This window comes from Rhinatrema bivittatum, chromosome 7, assembly GCF_901001135.1.
Source record: "Rhinatrema bivittatum chromosome 7, aRhiBiv1.1, whole genome shotgun sequence".
Lineage (NCBI taxonomy): Eukaryota > Metazoa > Chordata > Amphibia > Gymnophiona > Rhinatrematidae > Rhinatrema > Rhinatrema bivittatum.
This window is the reverse complement of record NC_042621.1, coordinates 310,135,338-310,159,144: the sequence shown is the minus strand read 5'-3', so window position 1 is coordinate 310,159,144 and position 23,807 is coordinate 310,135,338. Positions and strand designations below refer to the sequence as shown.

The 23,807-nt window shown below is 46.0% G+C and overlaps 1 protein-coding gene across 1 annotated transcript in view; it reads right to left on the bottom strand.

The window, feature by feature from the left end:
* Positions 1-23,807, bottom strand: part of LOC115096252 (deleted in malignant brain tumors 1 protein-like) — a 397,025-nt gene that overhangs the window by 137,638 nt on the left and 235,580 nt on the right. The window contains exons 20-22 of the mRNA XM_029610760.1: positions 20,863-21,180; positions 19,517-19,549; positions 7,156-7,473 (exon numbers count right to left, since the gene is read on the bottom strand). Coding sequence (XP_029466620.1) covers positions 7,156-7,473; positions 19,517-19,549; positions 20,863-21,180 — 669 coding nt within the window. The remainder of the gene's footprint in view (positions 1-7,155; positions 7,474-19,516; positions 19,550-20,862; positions 21,181-23,807) is intronic.

Here is a 23,807-nt window from a genome sequence, read left to right as displayed (position 1 = left end):
CTAGCTGTACTCTCCAGCTCTGCTCTTCTCTCATTCTGTATGGAAATTGAGCACCGCCCCTCACTCTAGCTGTACTCTCCAGCTCTGCCCTTCTCTCTTTCTGTATGGAAATTGAGCACCGCCCGTCACTCTAGTTGTACTCTCCAGCTCTGCCCTTCTCTCTTTCTGTATGGAAATTGAGCACCGCCCCTCACTCTAGCTGCACTCTCCAGCTCTGCTCTTCTCTCTGTATGGAATATGAGCACCGCCCCTCACTCTAGCTGTACTCTCCAGCTCTGCCCTTCTCTCTTTCTGTATGGAAATTGAGCACCTCCCCTCACTCTAGCTGTACTCTCCAGCTCTGCCCTTCTCTCTTTCTGAATGGAAATTGAGCACCGCCCCTCACTCTAGCTGTACTCTCCAGCTCTGCTCTTCTCTCTTTCTGTATGGAAATTGAACACCGTCCCTCACTCTAGCTGTACTCTCCAGCTCTGCTCTTCTCTCTTTCTGTATGGAAATTGAGCACCGCCCCTCACTCTAGCTGTACTCTCCAGCTCTGCCCTTCTCTCTTTCTGTATGGAAATTGAGCACCGCCCCTCACTCTAGCTGTAATCTCCAGCTCTGCTCTTCTCTCATTCTGTATGGAAATTGAGCACCGCCCCTCACTCTAGCTGTACTCTCCAGCTCTGCCCTTCTCTCTTTCTGTATGGAAATTGAGCACCGCCCGTCACTCTAGTTGTACTCTCCAGCTCTGCCCTTCTCTCTTTCTGTATGGAAATTGAGCACCGCCCCTCACTCTAGCTGCACTCTCCAGCTCTGCTCTTCTCTCTGTATGGAATATGAGCACCGCCCCTCACTCTAGCTGTACTCTCCAGCTCTGCCCTTCTCTCTTTCTGTATGGAAATTGAGCACCTCCCCTCACTCTAGCTGTACTCTCCAGCTCTGCCCTTCTCTCTTTCTGTATGGAAATTGAGCACCGCCCCTCACTCTAGCTGTACTCTCCAGCTCTGCCCTTCTCTCTTTCTGTATGGAAATTGAGCACCGCCCCTCACTCTAGCTGTACTCTCCAGCTCTGCCCTTCTCTCTTTCTGTATGGAAATTGAGCACCTCCCCTCACTCTAGCTGTACTCTCCAGCTCTGCCCTTCTCTCTTTCTGTATGGAAATTGAGCACCGCCCCTCACTCTAGCTGTACTCTCCAGCTCTGCCCTTCTCTCTTTCTGTATGGAAATTGAGCACCGCCCCTCACTCTAGCTGTAATCTCCAGTTCTGCCCTTCTCTCTTTCTGTATGGAAATTGAGCACCTCCCCTCACTCTAGCTGTACTCTCCAGCTCTGCCCTTCTCTCTTTCTGTATGGAAATTGAGCACCGCCCCTCACTCTAGCTGTAATCTCCAGCTCTGCCCTTCTCTCTTTCTGTATGGAAATTGAGCACCCGCCCCTCACTCTAGCTGTACTCTCCAGCTCTGCCCTTCTCTCTTTCTGTATGGAAATTGAGCACCGCCCCTCACTCTAGCTGTACTCTCCAGCTCTGCCCTTCTCTCTTTCTGTATGGAAATTGAGCACCGCCCCTCACTCTAGCTGTACTCTCCAGTTCTGCCCTTCTCTCTTTCTGTATGGAAATTGAGCACCTCCCCTCACTCTAGCTGTACTCTCCAGCTCTGCCCTTCTCTCTCTGTATGGAAATTGAACACCGTCCCTCACTCTAGCTGTAATCTCCAGTTCTGCCCTTCTCTCTTTCTGTATGGAAATTGAGCACCTCCCCTCACTCTAGCTGTACTCTCCAGCTCTGCCCTTCTCTCTTTCTGTATGGAAATTGAGCACCGCCCCTCACTCTAGCTGTACTCTCCAGCTCTGCCCTTCTCTCTTTCTGAATGGAAATTGAGCACCGCCCCTCACTCTAGCTGTACTCTCCAGCTCTGCCCTTTTCCTCTTTCTGTCTGGAAATTGAGCACCGCCCCTCACTCTAGCTGAACTCTCCAGCTCTGCCCTTCTCTCTTTCTGTATGGAAATTGAGCACCGCCCCTCACTCTAGCTGTAATCTCCAGTTCTGCCACTCTTTCTCTGAATTACCCAGTCCCCTCTCTATTAACAAACAGTACAGCAGAGCTTAGCACGCACTCTCTATTATCACAGATCTCAATTACTCACTTCCTATACTTCACAGTAGTTCCCTGTCCTTGGTAGGCTTTTATTATTACTGTGTTATAATTGCCAATTCAAGAGGTAAAATACAAATCTTAGGATTTGTAATGTACTGCAGATTGGAACAAATATCCGAGGACCCATGGACATCCATTCCATTTCCTTGACCCCCAAAGATGCATTAGGACCCTCATAGATTGAGTAACACATTTACAGAGGAACAAGAATAATTATGGGAGTTATCTTGGAGAGTACTGTATATACTGATGGCTCCTTCTAAATAGCAAAAGAAAATTGGTTCTTACCTGATAATTTTCGTTCCTGTAGTACCACGGATCAGTCCAAACTCCTGGGTTTTGCCCCCCCTCTAGCAGATGGAGTCAGAAATTTACCAAACAAAACTCCGCCTTATCTAGGATGGTGCCACCTACAGTCTGGCAGTATTACGGAATGTCAAAGCAGAATGGGTCACAAAACACCCAAACTAACTATATACAGTAACCTAACAACCTCCAACTGGCTCATCAACCCCCAAATTAATACAGAACCCGTGCTATGCAACAAAAAATTTCAATGAATCTGCCAAAAGATCAATAAACAGTGCAGACTCTCCATTCCCTGTCAAGGACAAATGGGCGGGACTCTGGACTGATCCGTGGTACTACAGGAACGAAAATTATCACGTAAGAACCATGATGAAAAAGCCGACTGGCCTAACACAGCTCTGCGCGTACATGTTCCACACAGAAACCTGAGATCTGCTAATAAGGTTCTACTAACTGTCCCCTCTGTTAATCAGCACGCCTCACGCAAGTAAGGGAGAGAGTTCTGTCGCTGGTGGGACATGTTCTATGGAACTCCATGCCACTTGAAATAAGGCTGCAGACAAATTTGAAACTATTTAAAACTAATCTGAAAACATGGCTTTATAAACAAGCTTTCTTGAAAGACAAAGAGAAGGAGGCAAACAGTCGATAGATAAGGACGCACCAAGCAATCAGTTTTTTCTTTTATATCTCCAAATACATATTAACATAGATTTGAACCGCCTTACAGCTTCCTAACCAACAAATAAGCTTTATTCAACACATAGTTTCTATTATTAAAATATGTTACCGTTCTATGTTGGCACATGTATAATTTGTAATCTATACCAATTATAGTTTTTCTTTTTGTGCCTTTCTGTGAACCGTTGTGATGGTGAATTAACTTAACGATGGTATAGAAGAGTTTTAAATAAATAAATAAATTTCCTTTTCCCTGTACGTACCTGGATCAATCCAGACTCGTGGGACGTACCAGAGCTAATCTTAATTGGGATGGGATCCGGAGAGGCCCGCTTTGAGCACCCCTTCTCCAAATCCTTCTGACCCTAGAGCCCGAACATCCAACCGATAATATCTGGCGAAAGTATGTAAGGACTTCCATGTAACCGCCCTGCAAATCTCCTCTGGGGAAACCTGATGACATTCCGCCCAGGATGCGGCCTGGGAACGAGTAGAATGAGCCCGAAGACCTACTGGCAAGGCTCTACCATCCAACAAATACACAGAATTAATGGTCTCTTTTAGCCACCGAGCAACGGTAGTCTTTGAAGCCATATTACCCCTTCTTGGACCACACCAGAGCACAAAAAGGTGATCAGACACTCGAAAACCATTGGTAACCTCCAGGTAGCGTAATTATGCCCTACAAAATTGAGTTTTCGTAAATCCTTAGAAAAGGGATCCAACCTATCCAGGTCCGAAAAGGACGGCAGTTCTACAGACTGATTTAAATGGAATTTAGACACCACCTTAGGAAGAAAGGAAGGTAAGTACTCAGAGAAACCCCAAAATCCGAGATTCTCAAGAAGGGCTCTCTACAAGACAGAGCCTGAAGCTCAGACAGCCTGCATGCAGACACAATAGCCACCAAGATCACTACCTTCAAAGTAAGGTCCTTCAAAGTTCCCCTGCGCAAAGGTTCAAAAGGTGCCCCACACAAAGCCTTAAGAACCAAATCCAGATTCCAAGATGGACAGGGTTGCCTCACAGGCGGACACAAATGCTTCGCCACCCCAAAGGAAACGAGAAACATCAGGATGATTCGCCAAGGACATTCCTTGAATGTTACCGCGTAAGGAACCTAGCGCTGCCACCTGTACACGCAAGGAACTACACGATAACCACTTCCCCAAACCAGCCTGAAGAAAATTCAAAATCTCTGGAACGCCCGCCTGAGTGGGAACAATATGTCTGTCAAGACACCAGGCCTCAAAGACCTTCCAGACCCTCACATAAGATAGAGAAGTAGAGACTTTATGGGATCGCAACAGCATAATCACCACCGCATCAGAGTACCTCCTGGACTTCAGCCGTTTCCTCTCAAAAGCCATGTCGCTAGACAAAAGCACTCGACCTGGTCGAAACAAATGGGTCCCTGATGAAGTAAATTCGGCCTGTCCGGGAACCGTAAGGGAGACGCTACGGCTAGATTCACCAGATCCGCAAACCAGGGGCGCCTTGGCCACTCGGGAGCTATCAGAACTACCTCCATCGGGTGTAACTCTATGCGGCAGAGAATCCTGCCTATGAGAAGCCAAGGTGGGAACACATAAAGTAGAACATCCATCAGCCAGGGAAGTACCAGGGCATCCACGCCCTCCGCTCCCATGTCCCTGCGACGAGCAAAAAAACAAGGGGCCTTGGCATTCTTGAATGTCGCCATTAGATCCATACCGGGCGTACCCCACTGGGCACAAATGAACTGAAAAGCGTCGTCCGTGAACTCCCATTCTCCTGGGTCTAGATGATTGCGTCTGAGGATGTCCGCCTGCACATTCTCCACTCTGGCAATGTGAGAAGCCGCTATGCAGGCTAAGTTCTGCTCCACCCATGAGATCAATAGATGAGCTTCCAACGCCACTGGTTGACTCCTGGTGCCCCCCTGACAGCTGATATAAGCTACTGTGGTCGCATTGTCGGAAAGGACTGTGACTGACTTGTCCCTGAGAAGTGGAAGAAAGGGCTGCAGTGCCAATCATAGTACTCTGGTTTCCAGTCGATTGCTGAACCATCAAGCTTCCTCCTGGGACCACTGTCCCTGCACCGATTTTCGCAAACAAACTGCCCCCCAACCGGACAAGCTGGCATCCGTAGTGACCACCGTCCAGGTTGGAACTACCAAAGTAACTCCACTTCGCAAATTGTCCGGGGACAACCACCAATCTAGGCTGGACCGAGCGGACTCCGTAAGAGGTAGAGAGAGATGGAATTGCTCCGAAACTGGATTCCATCGGGAAAGCAACACTGATTGTAAAGGCCTCATATGAGCGAAAGCCCAGGGAACCAATTCCAGCGAAGTCATGGAGCTCAGCACCTGTAGGTAATCCCAGACCTTCAGAACCCATTTGGATAACAAGGCTCGCACCTGGCATTGGAATTTGAGCATACATTCCTCCATGAGGGACACTGTTCCTTGCCGTGTGTCGAACAAAGCTCCGAAAAACTCCAGCGACTGGGAAGGTACTAGCAGGCTCTTGGACTCATTGACTACCCAGCCCAGTGATCTCAACAACTGAAGAACTCAGTGGATTGCCTCCTGGCAGAGCAATTCCGATTTTGTGCGAATCAGCCAAACGTCCAGGTACGGATGTACTAAAAATCCTTCCCTGCGTAACTGCGTTGCCTCCACCACCATAATCTTGGTGAATGTTCTGGGAGCGGTGGCAAGACTGAATGGCAGCACTTGAAACTGATAATGCTGACCCAACACTGAGAACCGGATCCCAATGTGTAAATATGCTTCTGTTAGATCTAGGGATGCAAGAAACTCCCCCTGTCGGACTGACGGAATTACGGATCCGCAGGCATCTGTTGACCCTTTTCAAGTCTAGTATGGGCCGGAAGGTTCCTTCTTTTTTTGGCACCACGAAGTAAATGGAATAATGGCCTCTTCAAAGCTCTGCTGAAAGAACCGGAACAATGGCGCCGAGGTCGAGAAGACGCTGTAGAGTCTCCTTTACTGCCCGGTGTTTTGCTGCAAGACTGAATGGCAAGACCAGAAATTGTTGACGGCCTATATACTATACTGTCTCACACCAGCTAGGCCCTAGCACAGACTGTAGGTTTGGCACATCCTCCACCTTCTAGGAGACAGAAGAATACTGCCAGACTGTAGGAGGCACCAGCCTATATACTATACTGTCTCACACCAGCTAGGCCCTAGCACAGACTGTAGGTTTGGCACATCCTCCACCTGCTGGAGACAGAAGAATACTGCCAGACTGTAGGAGGCACCATCCTATATACTATACTGTCTCACACCAGCTAGGCCCTAGCACAGACTGTAGTTTTGGCACATCTTCCACCTGCTGGAGACAGAAGAATACTGCCAGATTGTAGGAGGCACCATCCTATATACTATACTGTCTCACACCAGCTAGGCCCTAGCACAGACTGTAGGTTTGGCACATCCTCCACCTGCTGGAGACAGAGGAATACTGCCAGACTGTAGGTGGCACCAGCCTATATGAGGCAGAGTTTTGTTTGGTAAACTTCTGTCTCCATCTGCTAGAGGGGGGGCAAATCCCAGGAGTTTGGACTGATCCGGGTACGTACAGGGAATTTATTTATTTATTTAATCCCAAGCTATTTTCTCCAAAAACATGTATTTCCATCCAGCTATGTCTGTATTTTATTTTCCCATTTGGAAGCTCTCTCAGGAATTGGTTAAATCTTTCTTAATGTGAGAGGCATAATGGCCTCCTTCCAGGTTTTAACAATTCTTTCCCTGCATATGGTGACCCAGGGAAGGTAAACAGCACAAAGCAGCTCATGTGAGAGCTAATTCAAGTGCTTTGCTTTGTCTGATCTCCAGGCTTTATTATGCCAGAAGCAGTGTTTAGGTCAAGCTTCCCCCATGGACTGTGAGTCCTCCTTGGGGGTAATGAATCTTGAAACTGTTCTGTGTAATGATAAAAGTGTAGTGACGGATATAAATTGCTAGAAACGCACCCACATAAAGCAGATATGATGAATAAACTCCATTTACCTGAGCATACAACGCTAGCATCTCTTGCATGGCCACAGACACTCGTGGCCCAGCCACTGTTAAAGCACTGCCACAGATAGGGTTCACTTCCTGTACACTGCACGCTACCCAGAAGGACACTTCCTGTGCCTTGACCATACAAGGCATTTCCTGGGGCAGAAAGAGCCGACCCACAGCCCAGCTGCCTGCACACGACCTGAGCATCAGTGAGATCCCATCCATTATCACAAACTGTGCCCCAGACGCCGTTGTAGAAAACTTCAACACGACCCCTGCATTGGTCCTCTCCGTTAGCTAGTCGCAGAGCTTGAGGCTGATCTGTAGACAAATAATACAATATTATGTTAGCACTGTTTGTTCTGTCTGATACCTTCCAATATGATCCCTCCTCCTATGTCAGATTCCAGGTGTTACCCGTAGTCACTTTGAGTGTCTTCACATAACAGTAAAGTCTCTGTGTACAAAGCAGTGTTTAAAAAAGGATTGGATAAGTTCTTGGAGGAGAAGTCCATTACCTGCTATTAAGTTCACTTAGAGAATAGCCACTGCCATTAGCAATGGTTACATGGAATAGACTTAGTTTTTGGGTACTTGCCAGGTTCTTGTGGCCTGGATTGGCCACTGTTGGAAACAGGATGCTGGGCTTGATGGACCCTTGGTCTGACCCAGTATGACATTTTCTTATGTTCTTAAGGCATATACAAACTTTTCCAAAAACTTTGAAAGGAAACCTATGCATATAGGTTTGCTTAAAAAGTCCTACCCCAATTAGTTAGGTATGCACAGAATTGTCCACACACAAAGTTACACTTGCTTCATATCCTTTTCAAAATAAAGTATGCGAGTAAGTAATAAGTGCACCCAAGCTTTGCTCTCCTGACATCTGTTCCCAGTGCGTGTACTTTTCTGCCCTCTAGCCTCTGATGTTACTGCTCGTCACTTTAAATACTGGCTTTCTTCCTTTCTTCATATGTTGTTATCCATTGCACCTTAGATGTTGCAGGGGAAGAGCTCAGAAACCCACTGTGCAGTGGGAGCAGTGAGAGGGGAGGATTGTCTTGCTGGTGGCGGAAAAGAATCGGTAAGTACTGCTTGAGGAAATTTTAGAAGTTAAAACTTTTGGGGGAGACAAACTATTGGGCTATATTATTTAGTGTGTTTATATTAAATAGCTAGTCAGAAAGCAGGCAAAATAACCAGGAGTTATGTGTGTTTTGTATTAAATAGCTAGTCAGAACCCAGTAACACTAACTGCTGAAATCACATCCCCTGGGAATGAATTCCAGAGTTTAACTATGTGCTGAATGAAAAAGAATTTTCTCGGATTCGTTTTAAATGAGCTACTTGCTAACTTCATAGAGTGCCCCTTAGGCCTTCTATTATCTGAGAGAGTAAAAAACCGATTTATAATAAACTGTTCAAGTCCGTTCATGATTTTGAACTCTATCTTATCCCCCCTCAGTTGTCTACTCTGCAAACTGAACAGCTCTAACCTCTTCAGCCTTTCCTCACAGGGGAGCCGTTCCATGCCCCTTTATCATTTTGGACACCCTTTTCTGTACATTCAAGCCCGGCACCACCAGGTGTGCAAACCGTGCAATTGCATGGGGCGGCATACGCTGTGGGGCAGCATCAAGAGAAGGGAGAGGTCCGTGTTGCTGCTGGTGGACCTGATCCCACAGCGGCGGAAGATTTTATCTTTTTCTGCTGCCAGTGGATCGGGTCCACCAGCGGCAGGAGAAGCAGGAAGCAGTTTTCTACCAAGGGGGAGGGAGCAGGGAGGGAGGAGAGCGTGTAAGTTATTTATTTATTTAGAGTTTTTATATACCGATGAACGTTGGGAACATCTCATCTGTTCACATTAAAATGAAATTCAGCAAAAATTGCTTTACAGTGAAACAAGGAACATATGGATAACAAGAAAAGTAAACAATAATTTACAGGTTGTTATGAATCATGAAAACATAACATGAATTACAAGAAAAAAACCATATTTACAGGAATATCATTATATACAAGAGTGTCGAGGTCGACTTGTGGAGTGTGTGTCATGTAGGGGAATGGACTTCATGCTGTGTTCTGGCCATGCACAGCAGGAAGATCGGTGGGGCCTTGGTGCCGCTCATCCCACCACAACCCGAAGAAAAATTCATGTCCAGATGCCCCTCCTCCTTCCTGCCTGCACAGCCCCAGAAGAAAAACTTTGCTGGAGCCTCGTGGGCAGGAAGGAGAAGGAGCATCAGCTGCATGCAGAGGAGCAGTAGTGAGTGTAGCAGGGCCGCCGTGGATCTCATCTTGCGATGTCCCAAGAAGAGGCGGCCTGGTAGAAGAGCCAGTGTGGAGCCCACTTCGTAGCAGTCTGAGAAGATCATGGCCACCGCAGAGCCCATCCCATGGCAACCCGTGAAGAGGAGGCCAAGAGCTGAGAGAGAGGCTTAGGCCCTGTAGAGTGTGTCTGTATATGAGAGTTGAGAGACTGTGTGCGGGTGAGAGCCTGTATGATCGGAGAGACAGCATGTGAGAGCCTCTGTATGTGTGTGTTATGTGTGAGACAGCATGTGAGAGAGCCTGTGTGTTTGTGTGAGATGGCATTTGAAAGAGACAGTGTATATTTATGCATGAGTGAGAGCATGTGAGTGCGAGAGCCTGTGCCTGTGTGTATATGCGTGAGGGAGAGAAACAGTGTATGAGAATGAGAGCCTGAGTGTGTGTTTGAGGGAAGAAAATAAGAAGGCAGGTGGAGAGAGAAGAAAAAGAAAAAAAAGAGACCCTGTAAAAGGAATTGGCAAAAGACCAAGAAAGGGAAGGTGGAAAAAAAAGCCGGTGAACAACCAATTAGAAAAGTAAGGTCAGACAGCAAAGGTAAAAAAAGAAAAGTGTGAATTTTTAGTGATTGGCATATGTTATCTTTGGGAATGTGCAAGAGCAGCACTTTCTCTATGCTTATCTTGCATTGTATGAGATCAGCATGGAGGAAATGGAAACCCTGCATTGGCAAGTTAAATGTAAGACACTGATAAGACAGGCTAAGAGAGAATTTGAAAAGAAGTTGGCTGTAGAGGCAAAAACTCACAGTAAAAACTTTTAAAAATATATCTGAAGCAGAAAGCCTGTGAGGGAGTCAGTTGGACCGTTAGATGATCGAGGGGTTAAAGGGGCACTTAGAGAAGATAAGGCCATCGCGGAAAGATTAAATGATTTCTTTGCTTCGGTGTTTACTGAAGAGGATGTTGGGGAGGTACCCGTAATGGGGAAGGTTTTCATGGGTAATGATTCAGATGGACTGAATCAAATCACGGTGAACCTAGAAGATGTGGTAGGTCTGATTGACAAACTGAAGAGTAGTAAATCACCTGGACCGGATGGTATACACCCCAGAGTTCTGAAGGAACTAAAAAAATGAAATTTCAGACCTATTAGTAAAAATTTGTAACTTATCATTAAAATCATCCATTGTACCTGAAGACTGGAGGATAGCAAATGTAACCCCAATAATTAAAAAGGGCTCCAGGGGCGATCCAGGAAACTACAGACCGGTTAGCCTGACTTCAGTGCCAGGAAAAATAATGGAAAGTGTTCTAAACATCAAAATCACAGAACATATAGAAAGACATGGTTTAATGAAACAAAGTCAGCATGGCTTTACCCAGGGCAAGTCTTGCCTCACAAATCTGCTTCACTTTTTTGAAGGAGTTAATAAACATGTGGATAAAGGTGAACCGGTAGATATAGTATACTTGGATTTTCAGAAGGCGTTTGACAAAGTTCCACATGAGAGGCTTCTAGGAAAAGTAAAAAGTCATGGGATAGGTGGCGATGTCCTTTCGTGGATTGCATTGGGACTCTTACTTTTCAATATATTTATAAATGATCTGGAAAGAAATACGACGAGTGAGATAATCAAATTTGCAGATGACACAAAATTGTTCAGAGTAGTTAAATCACAAGCAGATTGTGATAAATTGCAGGAAGCCCTTGTGAGACTGGAAAACTGGGCATCCAAATGGCAGATGAAATTTAATGTGGATAAGTGCAAGGTGATGCATATAGGGAAAAATAACCCATGCTATAATTACACAATGTTTGGTTCCATATTAGGTGCTACAACCCAAGAAAGAGATCTAGGTGTCATAGTGGATAACACATTGAAATCGTCGGTACAGTGTGCTGCGGCAGTCAAAAAAGCAAACAGAATGTTGGGAATTATTAGAAAGGGAATGGTGAATAAAATGGAAAATGTCATAATGCCTCTGTATCGCTCCATGGTGAGACCGCACATTGAATACTGTGTACAATTCTGGTCGCCGCATCTCAAAAAAGATATAGTTGCGATGGAGAAGGTACAGAGAAGGGCTACCAAAATGATAAGGGGAATGGAACAACTCTCCTATGAGGAAAGACTAAAGAGGTTAGGACTTTTCAGCTTGGAGAAGAGACGACTGAGGGGGGATATGATAGAGGTGTTTAAAATCTTGAGAAGTCTAGAACGGGTAGATGTGAATCGGTTATTTACTCTTTCGGATAGTAGAAAGACTAGGGGGCACTCCATGAAGTTAGCATGGGGCACATTTAAAACTAATCGGAGAAAGTTCTTTTTTACTCAACGCACAATTAGACTCTGGAATTTGTTGCCGGAGGATGTGGTTAGTGCAGTTAGTATAGCTGTGTTTAAAAAAGGATTGGATAAGTTCTTGGAGGAGAAGTCCATTACCTGCTATTAAGTTCACTTAGAGAATAGCCACTGCCATTAGCAATGGTTACATGGAATAGACTTAGTTTTTGGGTACTTGCCAGGTTCTTATGGCCTGGATTGGCCACTGTTGGAAACAGGATGCTGGGCTTGATGGACCCTTGGTCTGACCCAGTATGGCATTTTCTTATGTTCTTATGTTTTAATACCGAGGGGCCTGCACAGAGGAGGCAGCAGAATGGGCTTCAGTGCCAGTAGCAGCAATTGGTGCCTCCCCAGTAGCCATGCGGCAGCAGTGACAGCAGCAGCAGAGGAACGAGAGAGGCTCCGAGGTTGCTGGCAAAAGAAAGAGAGGGGTCTGCCTTTAGTGTGTGCATCTGTATGAATGGGAGCTGGGAATGTGTGAGTGTGAGGATGAGTGGTGTGTGTGTGTGTGTGAGAGAATGGGAGCTGCAGATGGATTCCAACCTGCCAGCAGCTGAAATGAAGATGAGGGACTGGGGATGCTGGTAGATCCCAACCAAAGAAAGCTGGAGATGCCTGCAGGTTTGTCTGAGAGGGAGCGTATGTGTGTATCAGCTTGTGTATGTGTGTGTATATAAGAAAGAGAGGAGAAAGTCTGTGCATCCCTCTTCCACTAATCCATGACAATCTTGGGGTGACTGGAAATCAAAAGCTCCCAGGTATGGCGCGTGTGAATTTTTAAAATCCTTTTTAGTTTTATTTTTCAGATGTTGTTTGCTGTGTCTGCTGTTTTGAAATATTTTATTGGTGTTTGGGACATTTAAAAAAACATGTATATGAATTTTTTATTATTTGATCTTTTATTTATCAGCTTTTTAAAAAATAATATTATTAGTATGTTTCTAGTATCAATATTATGTATTTATTTTACTTCATGATTTTATTTTTTGATGTTTGAGGAATGGTGATGGTTCTGCTTTTTCATTGTTGCACTGCTTAGAGTGTCTGGCTTCTTGTGGTTTCCAGTTCAGGTTTTGTCTACAGGGGCTTTCGGCGCCATTTTGAATACCAGCAGCCGACGGCCCGAGTACAGGAAATCGCTCCAGGACCTCCGCTGGACCACCAGTGACTTTTGGCAAGTCAGGAGGGTGGGGGGTTGTAGTAAATTAAATTTATTTATTTTATTTATTTATTTTTAGATTTTTATATACCGGTGTTCCTGTATTAAAATACAGATCACATCGGTTTACATTGAAACATAAAAAATTACGCCAAGAGGCGGTACATATAACAAGGTTATGGAACTTGGAAAACATGGAAAACAGGTTCGAAAAATAACATTGAGAAAATTGTATAGTCTCTTTGAGAAACCAAATCATAAAATAAGGCGTAATTGTCTAAGATAAATGTGATCTGCAGAAGGGATTGCGATGGTGAGAAAATCTTGATAGCTGGAGGTAAAAAATAATCAAAGTTCTGGAAAAGCCTGGCTAAAGAGCCAGGTTTTAATTTTCTTTTTGAAGGAAGCGAAGCAGATCTCAAGGCGGATGTCTGGCGGGAGCATGTTCCATTGGACGGGTCCTGATAAAGAGATGGTACGTTTCTGATGTAAGGATATTGTTGAAGGAACATAGAGTGTGCCTTTATAAGCTCCTCTGATAGGTCTAGATGAAGAGTGAAAACGAATTTAAATTTAAATTTAAAGGGTTGGGATGGGTTTTTTTTTGGGAAATGAATACATATGCAACTAATGAAAGATCGGGGTTCCCCGAGAACAGAGGCAACAGATTTGGGTCTTGACGAATCCGAATGGGACGAATCCGTCCCTGCTGCACATCCCTAATTGGCATATCTTTAATGTGTTATCTTTCTTAAACAACTTTTATTATTTTACATGCCTTTTTGTAAACCGTTGTGATGGTAAATTAACTTAACGATGGTATTGAAAAGATTTTAAATAAATAAAAATAAAATACATTTCTGGTTGGCATCACAACAGTGCATGTAAATATAATGTAAGGGATATTTTACCGCAGAATACTGTACTATGATATTTTTCATGTAAAATAGGAAAGCGTAACTCTTAACTGTGTGTGTGGAATGGGGAGGGGAAGTGGTACAAGGCTATAAGTTTCACCTTGGGTACCTAATACCCTTGCACCAGCCATGGGTTTGGGGGGGGGGGGGGGGAGGGATGTGTCAGTTTTTAACATTTGTATCACTGGAGGGAGCTGGGCGGTTTTTGGTAGTTCCAGGACAGATAATGAATGAATGGCAGGGGGAAGGGGGAGGGCAGCAAAAAAGCAAGAATCGGCCCATGTACCTTCTCCAGTGCAACTATACATTTTTTGAGATGCAGTGACCAGAATTGTACACAATACTCAAGGTGCGGTCTCACCATGGAGCGATACAGAGGCATTATGACATCCATCATTTTATTCACCATTCCCTTTCTAATAATTCCTAATATTTTGCTTTTTTGACTACCATGATCTTCTTAGGAGGCTCCATGAACTGGGGGATCTCAACCATTTTGTGCCTGGCATCCTCCTTCATTAACAACTGAAACGGGATGGCTTCCCCCATCCCCCTCACAAACCCAGCGAAGGTCAAGTCCTCAGGTGGAAACTTCCTTTGCTCCTCTGGAGAAGAAGGGTCGGATGAGAGACATTCGGAGCCCTTGGAGGAGGACTCTGAAGCATCATCCCTCCAGAAGTCAGAGGGGACTTTATCCTCATCCTCACTGTAAGCTATAGGGGATGTGGCCCTAATGGCTTGGCCTTCATCTAGAGGTGCAGTCACCAGTTAAACTAGACAGGGGACTGCAAGCCTCGGCGTCTGCTGGCCCTGGTGGAGCTTTCTTCTTGGAGCAACTTGCAATGACCACCATATCGGTAGAGGGAGGTCTCAGTTCCCTGCCAGGCACCAATGCTGTCCTGGGGACTGATGGCAACTGGGTTGGTAATGCACCGATGAGCACATTGAGCTTCTCCAGTAGTGGTATGAGGATGAGCAGCACCAGGTCTGGTGCCGTCGGTGCCACAAGAACGAAGCCCTGCAGCTCCCGCTGCACTCAAAGGAAGGAGGGATGGCCAGATCTTCTTTGGACCCAAGAGGTGGATCGGTGATTGTCATGAGGATTGCTGGAGACCCTTTGCAGATCCCCGGCGCCGATGGAGGACTGGCACTCCTTGCCATAGGGTTACTTCAGGGGCATCCTGGTATGAACCGGCACATGGACAGGGACCGGTGCTGATGCTTCTTCAGGTTCTCTCAGTGCTCGGCCTGCTCCTTGTTACCGGTACCAAGGCCGATAACAAGGAACCCGAAGTCCTCAGCCTGGAAGAGACTGATGGTGATCGGTCTGCATCGCCCCTATCCACTGAAGGAACTGACAGTCCCGCTGATGTCGACGGCTTGGTGTCCAACGGTGCGGCTCCCTGGTCCTTCAATGCTGATGCCAGTGATGCCAATGCCGATGGCTCGGAATTCTTTGACCCGAAGAGCTGTTCCATCGTGTCGCGTCAAAGCCGATGTCCCTTTGGGGTCATCTGGGCGCATAAGCAGCAACCCTGGATATTATGCGATGCCCCCAGACATAGTACACATATCTCATACGGATCAGTGATGGACATAGGTCTCGGGCACTGGATGCATCGCTGAAAACTGAAATGGCCATCTCGGACAAAACAAAAGGGGCGCAAACCAAAAACAATGGCGGTGGGCATCAATGGCCAGTGGGCACCAACGCACTGCCACCAAGGGGAATTTACCATGAAAGGAAACTTACCAGAATCACCAAAAACCATGACTAGAAACATTATGGGAAGGCATAGAAAAGGACCCAGTAAGAACATAAGAAAATGCCATACTGGGTCAGACCAAGGGTTCTTCAAGCCCAGCATCCTGTTTCCAACAGTGGCCAATCCAGGCCATAAGAACCTGGCAAGTACCCAAAAACTAAGTCTATTCCATGTTACCATTGCTAATGGCAGTGGCTATTCTCTAAGTGAACTTAATAGCAGGTAATGGACTTCTCCTCCAAGAACTTATCCAATCCTTTTTTAAACACAGCTATACTAACTGCACTAACCACATCCTCTGGCAACAAATTCCAGAGTTTAATTGTGCGTTGAGTAAAAAAGAACTTTCTCAGATTAGTTTTAAATGTGCCCCATGCTAACTTCATGGAGTGCCCGCTAGTCTTTCTACTATCCGAAAGAGTAAATAACCGATTCACATCTGCCCATTCTAGACCTCTCATAATTTTAAACATCTCTATCCTATCCCCCCTCAGCCGTCTCTTCTCCAAGCTGAAAAGTCCTAACCTCTTTAGTCTTTCCTCATAGGGGAGCTGTTCCATTCCCCTTATCATTTTGGTAGCCCTTCTCTGTACCTTCTCCATCGCAATTATATCTTTTTTGAGACGCGGCAACCAGAATTGTACACAGTATTCAAGGTGCGGTCTCACCATGGAGCGATACAGAGGCATTATGACATTTTCCGTTTTATTCACCATTCCCTTTCTAATAATTCCCAACATTCTGTTTACTTTTTTGACTGCCGCAGCACACTGAACCGACGATTTCAATGTGTTATCCACTATGACGCCTAGATCTCTTTCTTGGGTTGTAGCACCTAATATGGAACCCAACATTGTGTAATTATAGCATGGGTTATTTTTCCCTATATGCATCACCTTGCACTTATCCACATTAAATTTCATCTGCCATTTGGATGCCCAATTTTCCAGTCTCACAAGGTCTTCCTGCAATTTATCACAATCTGCTTGTGATTTAACTACTCTGAACAATTTTGTGTCATCTGCAAATTTGATTACCTCACTCATCGTATTTCTTTCCAGATCATTTATATCATTTATGCAGGATGTTTATCCTGTTGGACCCAGTGATGGAATCACAGAAAAAACCCTGCAAAAAAAGCGAGACAAGGAAAGTTTTCCACAAGACTAAAAACAGCATAAGTGAGCTCACTTACAACGCGAGGCTTACAGCTCCACAGAAAAAGACAGATCGAAGAGGGACCCCATGTGGACGCACGAATAGTGGCATGCTGGGCATGCTCAGTGTGCATAGACAAAGTTGAAGAAACCTTGACTTAAGTTTTCTACATCGGTTCTCCATCTAATGATGTCACCCATGTGTGAGTACTAACATCCTGCTTGTCCTCTGAGAAGAATAAATCCTCTTGCCCCCACTAACAAAGGACCTAAGCCCTGTGGGTAAGAGACTGTGTACTAGCTAGCCAGGAGCGGTTCCAGCCCCGAAGAGTAACTAAATCTTTTATGGCCCCATCGGAGTGCAGTCTGCCTCCGGGGGTAGGGTTACATTACATTCACACATGTAACACCTTTGAAAATTCATCAAAATTAAATGACAAATTCAGAGCAATGTTCCCTCAAAGTAACACTAATGTCCTCATTATATTCCTTCCAGTACTTACTGTATTTTCTCATACAAGTGTTACGATCCTGCTCGCAGAGCCCATCCCGCGAGCAGGCCTTCCACTCACCCGACACGCTGCCAATGCCACAGGACTCCTTCTTGCGGCTTGGACCGCTCCAGGCCATCGCTGCCGCTCCTCGCAGCCTGATGCTGCTGTGTGCGGCGGGAGGGGTCACCGGTGCTTCGTTGCGGCACGAAGCTGCCACCATCTTCATCCATTGTGCGGCAGGATGCCGCCACCGTTTCCTGCCTTCGCAGCAGGAAGCCGCCTCTGGCCTTGCTCCTTCATGGCATTAGTGCCGCCACTGACTTCCTGCCTCCCAGCTTCCTCTAGGCGCGCCCCTCTCCTTTTCATTTAAAGGCCCAGTGCTGGGAAAAGCCCGGGGCCCCACCGGATGATGTCATCAGTCCTTGCCTTAGTCCAGCCCTATAAAAGGGCTGTTTCACTTCCTCGGGGCCTTCGAATCGGGTTCCATGGTTGTCCATGCTCCTCTTCTCCAGTCAATGTCTTCCGTGACCTGCTCCTGTCCAGATAGTTCTGTGTTCCATGTTTTTGATGTACCTGGTCTCCTTCGTCTGATGTTCCTGGTCTTGTTCCTCATCGGAGCTCCTTCGTTATCTGTTCCTTGTCCAGAAGTCCAGATGTTCCTCATCCAGTAGTCCTGTTGTTCCTCGTTTCAGACGTTCCTGATGTTCCGTGTTCCAGTCCTGGTCCTGTTGTCCTCACCTCCGGCTCTTCGTCCTGCTTCCAGGTTCCTTGTTTGTCCACCTTTCCTGGCATGCCACCGTCATGGCCCGTGACCAGCCCTTGGGGGGATGTGTAGGGTGTTTTGTGGCACAAGACCTGTCCTCATGTCGGCAGCGCAAGTATCCGGAAGGCCCTTGTTTTTTTTTTTGTTTTTTTTTTTTTTAGTTTAAACATTTTTATTGAATTTTCAGGTAGTACAATGACAATACATGATACACATAGCCAAGTATAAACAAGTAAGATTACAACATCTTATAAACGACTGGCGGCAAATAAAAAGAAGTAAACCACAGTATAGTCCATTGATCGCCATAGACTACCAAGAGAAAGAAAAAAAAAAGAAAAAGAAGAATAGAGTCACTATAAACATTATCCACATGGCAGAGGTAGTGTAATACGGATATGGAAGGAATTGAGGTACACACATGGGCAAAGTACAAAGGAACTTTAAAGAGTAGTAATGTAGATGTCAAGCGGTTTCCACACTTGGGACCATTTACCGAGTCTACCATGAAGGCCCTTGTTTTTAATGCCGAGGTCTGTTCCTGAAATCCGAGTTCTGAGTCTTGAATCCTGTCCTGGTATTTGGAGTACCTTGTGCTTGCTTCCATCTATGCCCAAGACTCTGCCAGAACCTGCTCCGCTTCAGTGTGGTCCGCGACCAGCCACAGACGGCTGCATAGGGCGCGCCTTGGTGCAGGCCTCTCCTGAATTTTCGACATGTTTCCGGTCTCAAGTTCCACTGCTTCACCTGGTGTCTGCTTCGCTTTGGCATGGTCCGCGACCAGCCATGGGAGGCTGTGTAGGGGGCGCTGCTATGCAGTACTCACCCAGTACTAATGCCTGCATTCTGAATCCTTGCCTGAGACTTCCAAGTTACTGAATCCTCGTCTGAGTCTTCCAAGTATCCTGAGTCTTCATCTGAATCTTCCAAGTTCCACGTAATCTCGTCTGAGTCCTCCAAGTATCCTGTGTCTTTGTCCAAGTCTTCCAAGTCCCACATAACCCCTTCTGAGTCTTCCAAGTATCTTGACTCTTTGCCCGAGTCTTCCAAGTTCCAAGTCTCGTCTTGTTCCTGCCCTCAGCCTCCAATCTGGCCTCACGCACTCGTCGTTCCCAAGCGGCGGGTCCGGAAGGACTACCAGGTGGCTGAAGAGCTACACCTGAGACCAACATTGCATTACTGCGTTTCACTGGTGCGTGTAGGTCCAGTGGAGGGTTGAGCCTGCCTTGTTCCAGTTCCTACGTTCCTTGCCTTGTTTCCGGTCCAGCTTGTTCCTGCTCCGCCCATGCCTGTACACACTCACCTCCCAGGTGACCGCACCCCCGCTTTCGCAACAGGACTTGAAGGCCCCGCGTCCACAACAACAAGTCCATAACTTTAGGCAACGAGTTAGTGGCATGACTCTCTGTAGCTGCTTCTTGGACCTATAACACTGTTTTTTTTGCATAGCTTTTATATAAAGACAGAAAGAGGTATTCATTGCACATTACCTAGTGGTCTGGTTGGAGATGATCCAGCAGTTGCTAAAAAGAAAAAGCATTCAGGGTCAATCTCTTATTTTCAGATGAAATATAGAGTCAGAATGATTGATAACTTGCTTCTAAGAAGCCCAGGTAAATGCTAGCAGGTCAGTATTCAAAGGCTTTATCTGACTAACCTTTGGACTCAGCCAGACAATAGCCAAGATTTGAATGTTTCCCCTGCCTGGATGGATACATTATGTGCCCACAACTCAATATGTGTTAAAAATTTAGCAGAATAAAAAGAAGCAGAGCTGGAGGCTAAACTTGAGCCCGTGAATGTGGATATGGAGAGATGTCAGACTAATGTTACATGGATAATACTTATCAGAAAAATACCTGTGCTACAAACCAAAGATAGACTTGTCCGCCTTGAAATGTATTTCCATGTTGGTGTTCTTTCCACCCCCCCGCCCCTCCCTCCACCACTCAGTGCCTCCATTCCCTAGATCCCTCTCCTTTCCCTTATCTGCACCCGTATCTGCATCCTCTCCTTACATATTTATGCAATTTTACTAGCAGCCTTGATGCTTATGATCTCTAAAAATGTATATAGTGATACATAAGATGTACATAGTTCTTTTTGCTTTCACTACTATCTGGTATGCACCCCTTGTACCCAGTTCACTATCTGATTTCTACCTCTTTCCTTCCCTCCCTCCTCATCCCGCCCCTCCCCGTTTTTCTCCCTCTCCAGCCTGCCAACCCTCTTGCCGCGTTTTATTGTATTTTCCTCCTTTCAGTTCATTGTAAACCGGCATGATGTGCCTTACAAATGTCGGTAAAGAAAAGCTTATAAATAAATAAAGTTTTGCACTTAACTTTATCTGCATATATTCAGCAGCAGATTTATCAGGAATACTCCTGAGGAATACCCAGATAAGTGACCAGCGCATTGGTCTTTTCTCTGCCATGTTTCTATATTTCGCTTTTATTATAAAGAAGTCAAGTCTGCATTTATCCTTCCTTTTTAAAATCTCTCTCAGGGACTAGTTAAATCTTCCTTTATGTGGGGGCCATAATGGCCTCCTTCCAGGTCTCTTCAGTTATTTCTCTGGATATGGTGACCTGGGGAAGGTGAGACAGCACAGAGCAGCTCATGTGAGAGCCAATTCTAGCTCTTGTGCTTATCTGGTGTCCAGGCTTTCTTATGCCACTAGCGATGCTTAGGTCATGTCTCCCCCAAGGGTTGTGAGTGCTACTTGGAGGTAATGAATCTTGAATCTGTTCTGTGTAATGATAAAAGTGTAGTGATGGATATAAATTGCTAGAAACGCACCCACATAAAGCAGATATGATGAATAAACTCCATTTACCTGAGCATACAACGCTAGCATCTCTAGCATGGCCACAGACACTCGTGGCCCAGCCACTGTTAAAGCACTGCCACAGATAGGGTTCACTTCCTGTACACTGCACGCTACCCAGAAGGACACTTCCTGTGCCTTGACCATAAAAGGCATTTCCTGGGGCAGAAAGCGCCGACCCACAGCCCAGCTGCCTGCACACGACCTGAGCATCAGTGAGATCCCATCCATTGTCACAAACTGTGCCCCAGACGCCGTTGTAGTAAACTTCAACACGACCCCTGCATTGGCCTTCTCCATTAGCTAGTCGTAGAGCTTGAGGCTGATCTGTAGACAAATAATACAATATTATGTTAGCACTGACGTTCTGTCTGATACCATCCAATATGGTCCCTCCTCCTATGTCAGATTCCAGGTGTTACCCAAAGTCACTTTGAGTGTCTTCACATAACAGTAAAGTCTCTGTGTACAAGGCATATGCAAACTTTTCCAAAAACTTTGAAGGGAAACCTATGCATATAGGTTTGCTTAAAAAGTCCTACCCCAATTAGTTGGGTATGCACAGAATTGTTCACACACAAATTTACACTTGCTTCATATCCTTTTCAAAATAAAGTATGCGAGTAAGTAATAAGTGCACCCAAGCTTTGCTCTCCTGACATCTGTTCCCAGTGCGTGTACTTTTCTGCCCTCTAGCCTCTGATGTTACTGCTCGTCACTTTAAATACTGGCTTTCTTCCTTTCTTCATATGTTGTTATCCATTGCACCTTAGATGTTGCAGGGGAAGAGCTCAGAAACCCACTATGCAGTGGGAGCACTGAGAGGGGAGGATCGCCTTGCTGGTGGCGGAAAAGAATCGGTAAGTACTGCTTGAGGAAATTTTAGAACTTAAAACTTTTGGGGGAGAAATAAACTATTGGGGTATATTATTTAATGTGTTTATATTAAATAGCTAGTCAGAAAGCAGGCAAAATAACCAGGAGTTATGTGTGTTTTGTATTAAATAGCTAGTCAGAACCCAGTAACACTAACTGCTGAAATCACATCCCCTGGGAATGAATTCCAGAGTTTAACTATGCGCTGAGTGAAAAAGAATTTTCTCGGATTCGTTTTAAATGAGCTACTTGCTAACTTCATAGAGTGCCCCTTAGGCCTTCTATTATCTGAGAGAGTAAAAAACCGATTTATAATAAACTGTTCAAGTCCGTTCATGATTTTGAACTCTATCTTATCCCCCCTCAGTTGTCTACTCTGCAAACTGAACAGCTCTAACTTCTTCAGCCTTTCCTCACAGGGGAGCCGTTCCATGCCCCTTTATCATTTTGGACATCCTTTTCTGTACATTCAAGCCCGGCACCACCAGGTGTGCAAACCGTGCAATTGCATGGGGCGGCATACGCTGTGGGGCAGCATCAAGAGAAGGGAGAGGTCCGTGTTGCTGCTGGTGGACCTGATCCCACAGCGGCGGAAGATTTTATCTTTTTCTGATGCCAGTGGATTGGGTCCACCAGCGGCAGGAGAAGCAGGAAGCGGTTTTGTACCAAGGGGGGAGCAGGAGGGCGAGTAATATATATTCTGTGTGCTGGCCACGCACAGCAGGAAGATCGGTGGGGCCTTGGTGCAGCTCATCCCACTACAGCCTGAAGAAAAATTCATGTCCAGATACCCCACCTTTTTCCTGCCTGCACAGCCCCAGAAGAAAAACTTTGCTGGAGCCTCGTGGGCAGGAAGGAGAAGGAGCATCAGCTGCATGCAGAGGAGCAGTAGCGAGTGTAGCAGGGCCGCCATGGATCTCAACTTGTGGTGTCCCAAGAAGAGGAGGCCCGGTAGAAGAGCCAGTGTGGAGCCCACTTCGTAGCAGTCTGAGAAGATCATGGCCACCGCAGAGCCCATCCCATGGCAACCCGCGAAGAGGAGGCCAAGAGCTGAAAGAGAGGCTTAGGCCCTGTAGAGTGTGTCTGTATATGAGAGTTGAGAGACTGTGTGCGGGTGAGAGCCTGTATGATCAGAGAGACAGCATGTGAGAGCCTCTGTGTGTGTTGAGTGTGAGACAGCATATGAGAGAGCCTATGTGTTTGTGTGAGATAGCATTTGAAAGAGACAGTGTATATTTATGCATGAGAGGGAGCATGTGAGTGCGAGAGCCTGTGCCTGTGTGTATATGTGTGAGAGAAACAGCATATGAGAATGAGAGCCTGAGTGTGTGTTTGAGGGAAGAAAAGAAGAAGGCAGGTGGAGAGAGAAGAAAAAGAAAAAAAAGAGACCCTGTAAAAGGAATTGGCAAAAGTCAAAGAAAGGGAAGGTGGAAAAAAAAGCCTGTGACCAACCAATTAGAAAAGTAAGGTCAGACAGCAAAGGTAAAAAAAAAATGTGTGAATTTTTAGTGATTGGCATATGTTATCTTTGGGAATGTGCAAGAGCAGCACTTTCTCTATGCCTATCTCGCAATGTATGAGATCAGCATGGAGGAACTGGAAACCCTGCAAATTTTTAATACCGCGGGGCCTGCACAGAGGAGGCAGCAGAATGTGCTTCAGTGCCAATAGCAGCAATTGGTGCCTCCCCAGTAGCCATGCGGCATCAGTGACAGCGGCAGCAGAGGAACGAGAGAGGCTCCGAGGTTGCTGGCAAAAGAAAGAGAGGGGGGTCTGCCTTCAGTGTGTGCATCTGTATGAATGGGAGCTGTGTGTGTGAGTGGGTATGTGTGAGTGTGAGAATGTGTGTGTGTGTGTGTGTGTGTGTGTGAGAGAATGGGAGCTGCAGATGGATTCCAACCTGCCAGCAGCTGAAATAAAGATGAGGGACTGGGGATGCTGGTATCTCCCAACCAATGAAGAGCTGGAGACGCCTGCAGGTTTGTCTGAGAGGGAGCGTATGTGTGTATCAGCTTGTGTATGTGTGTGTATATAAGAAAGAGAGGAGAAAGTTTATGCATCCCTCTTCCACTAATCCA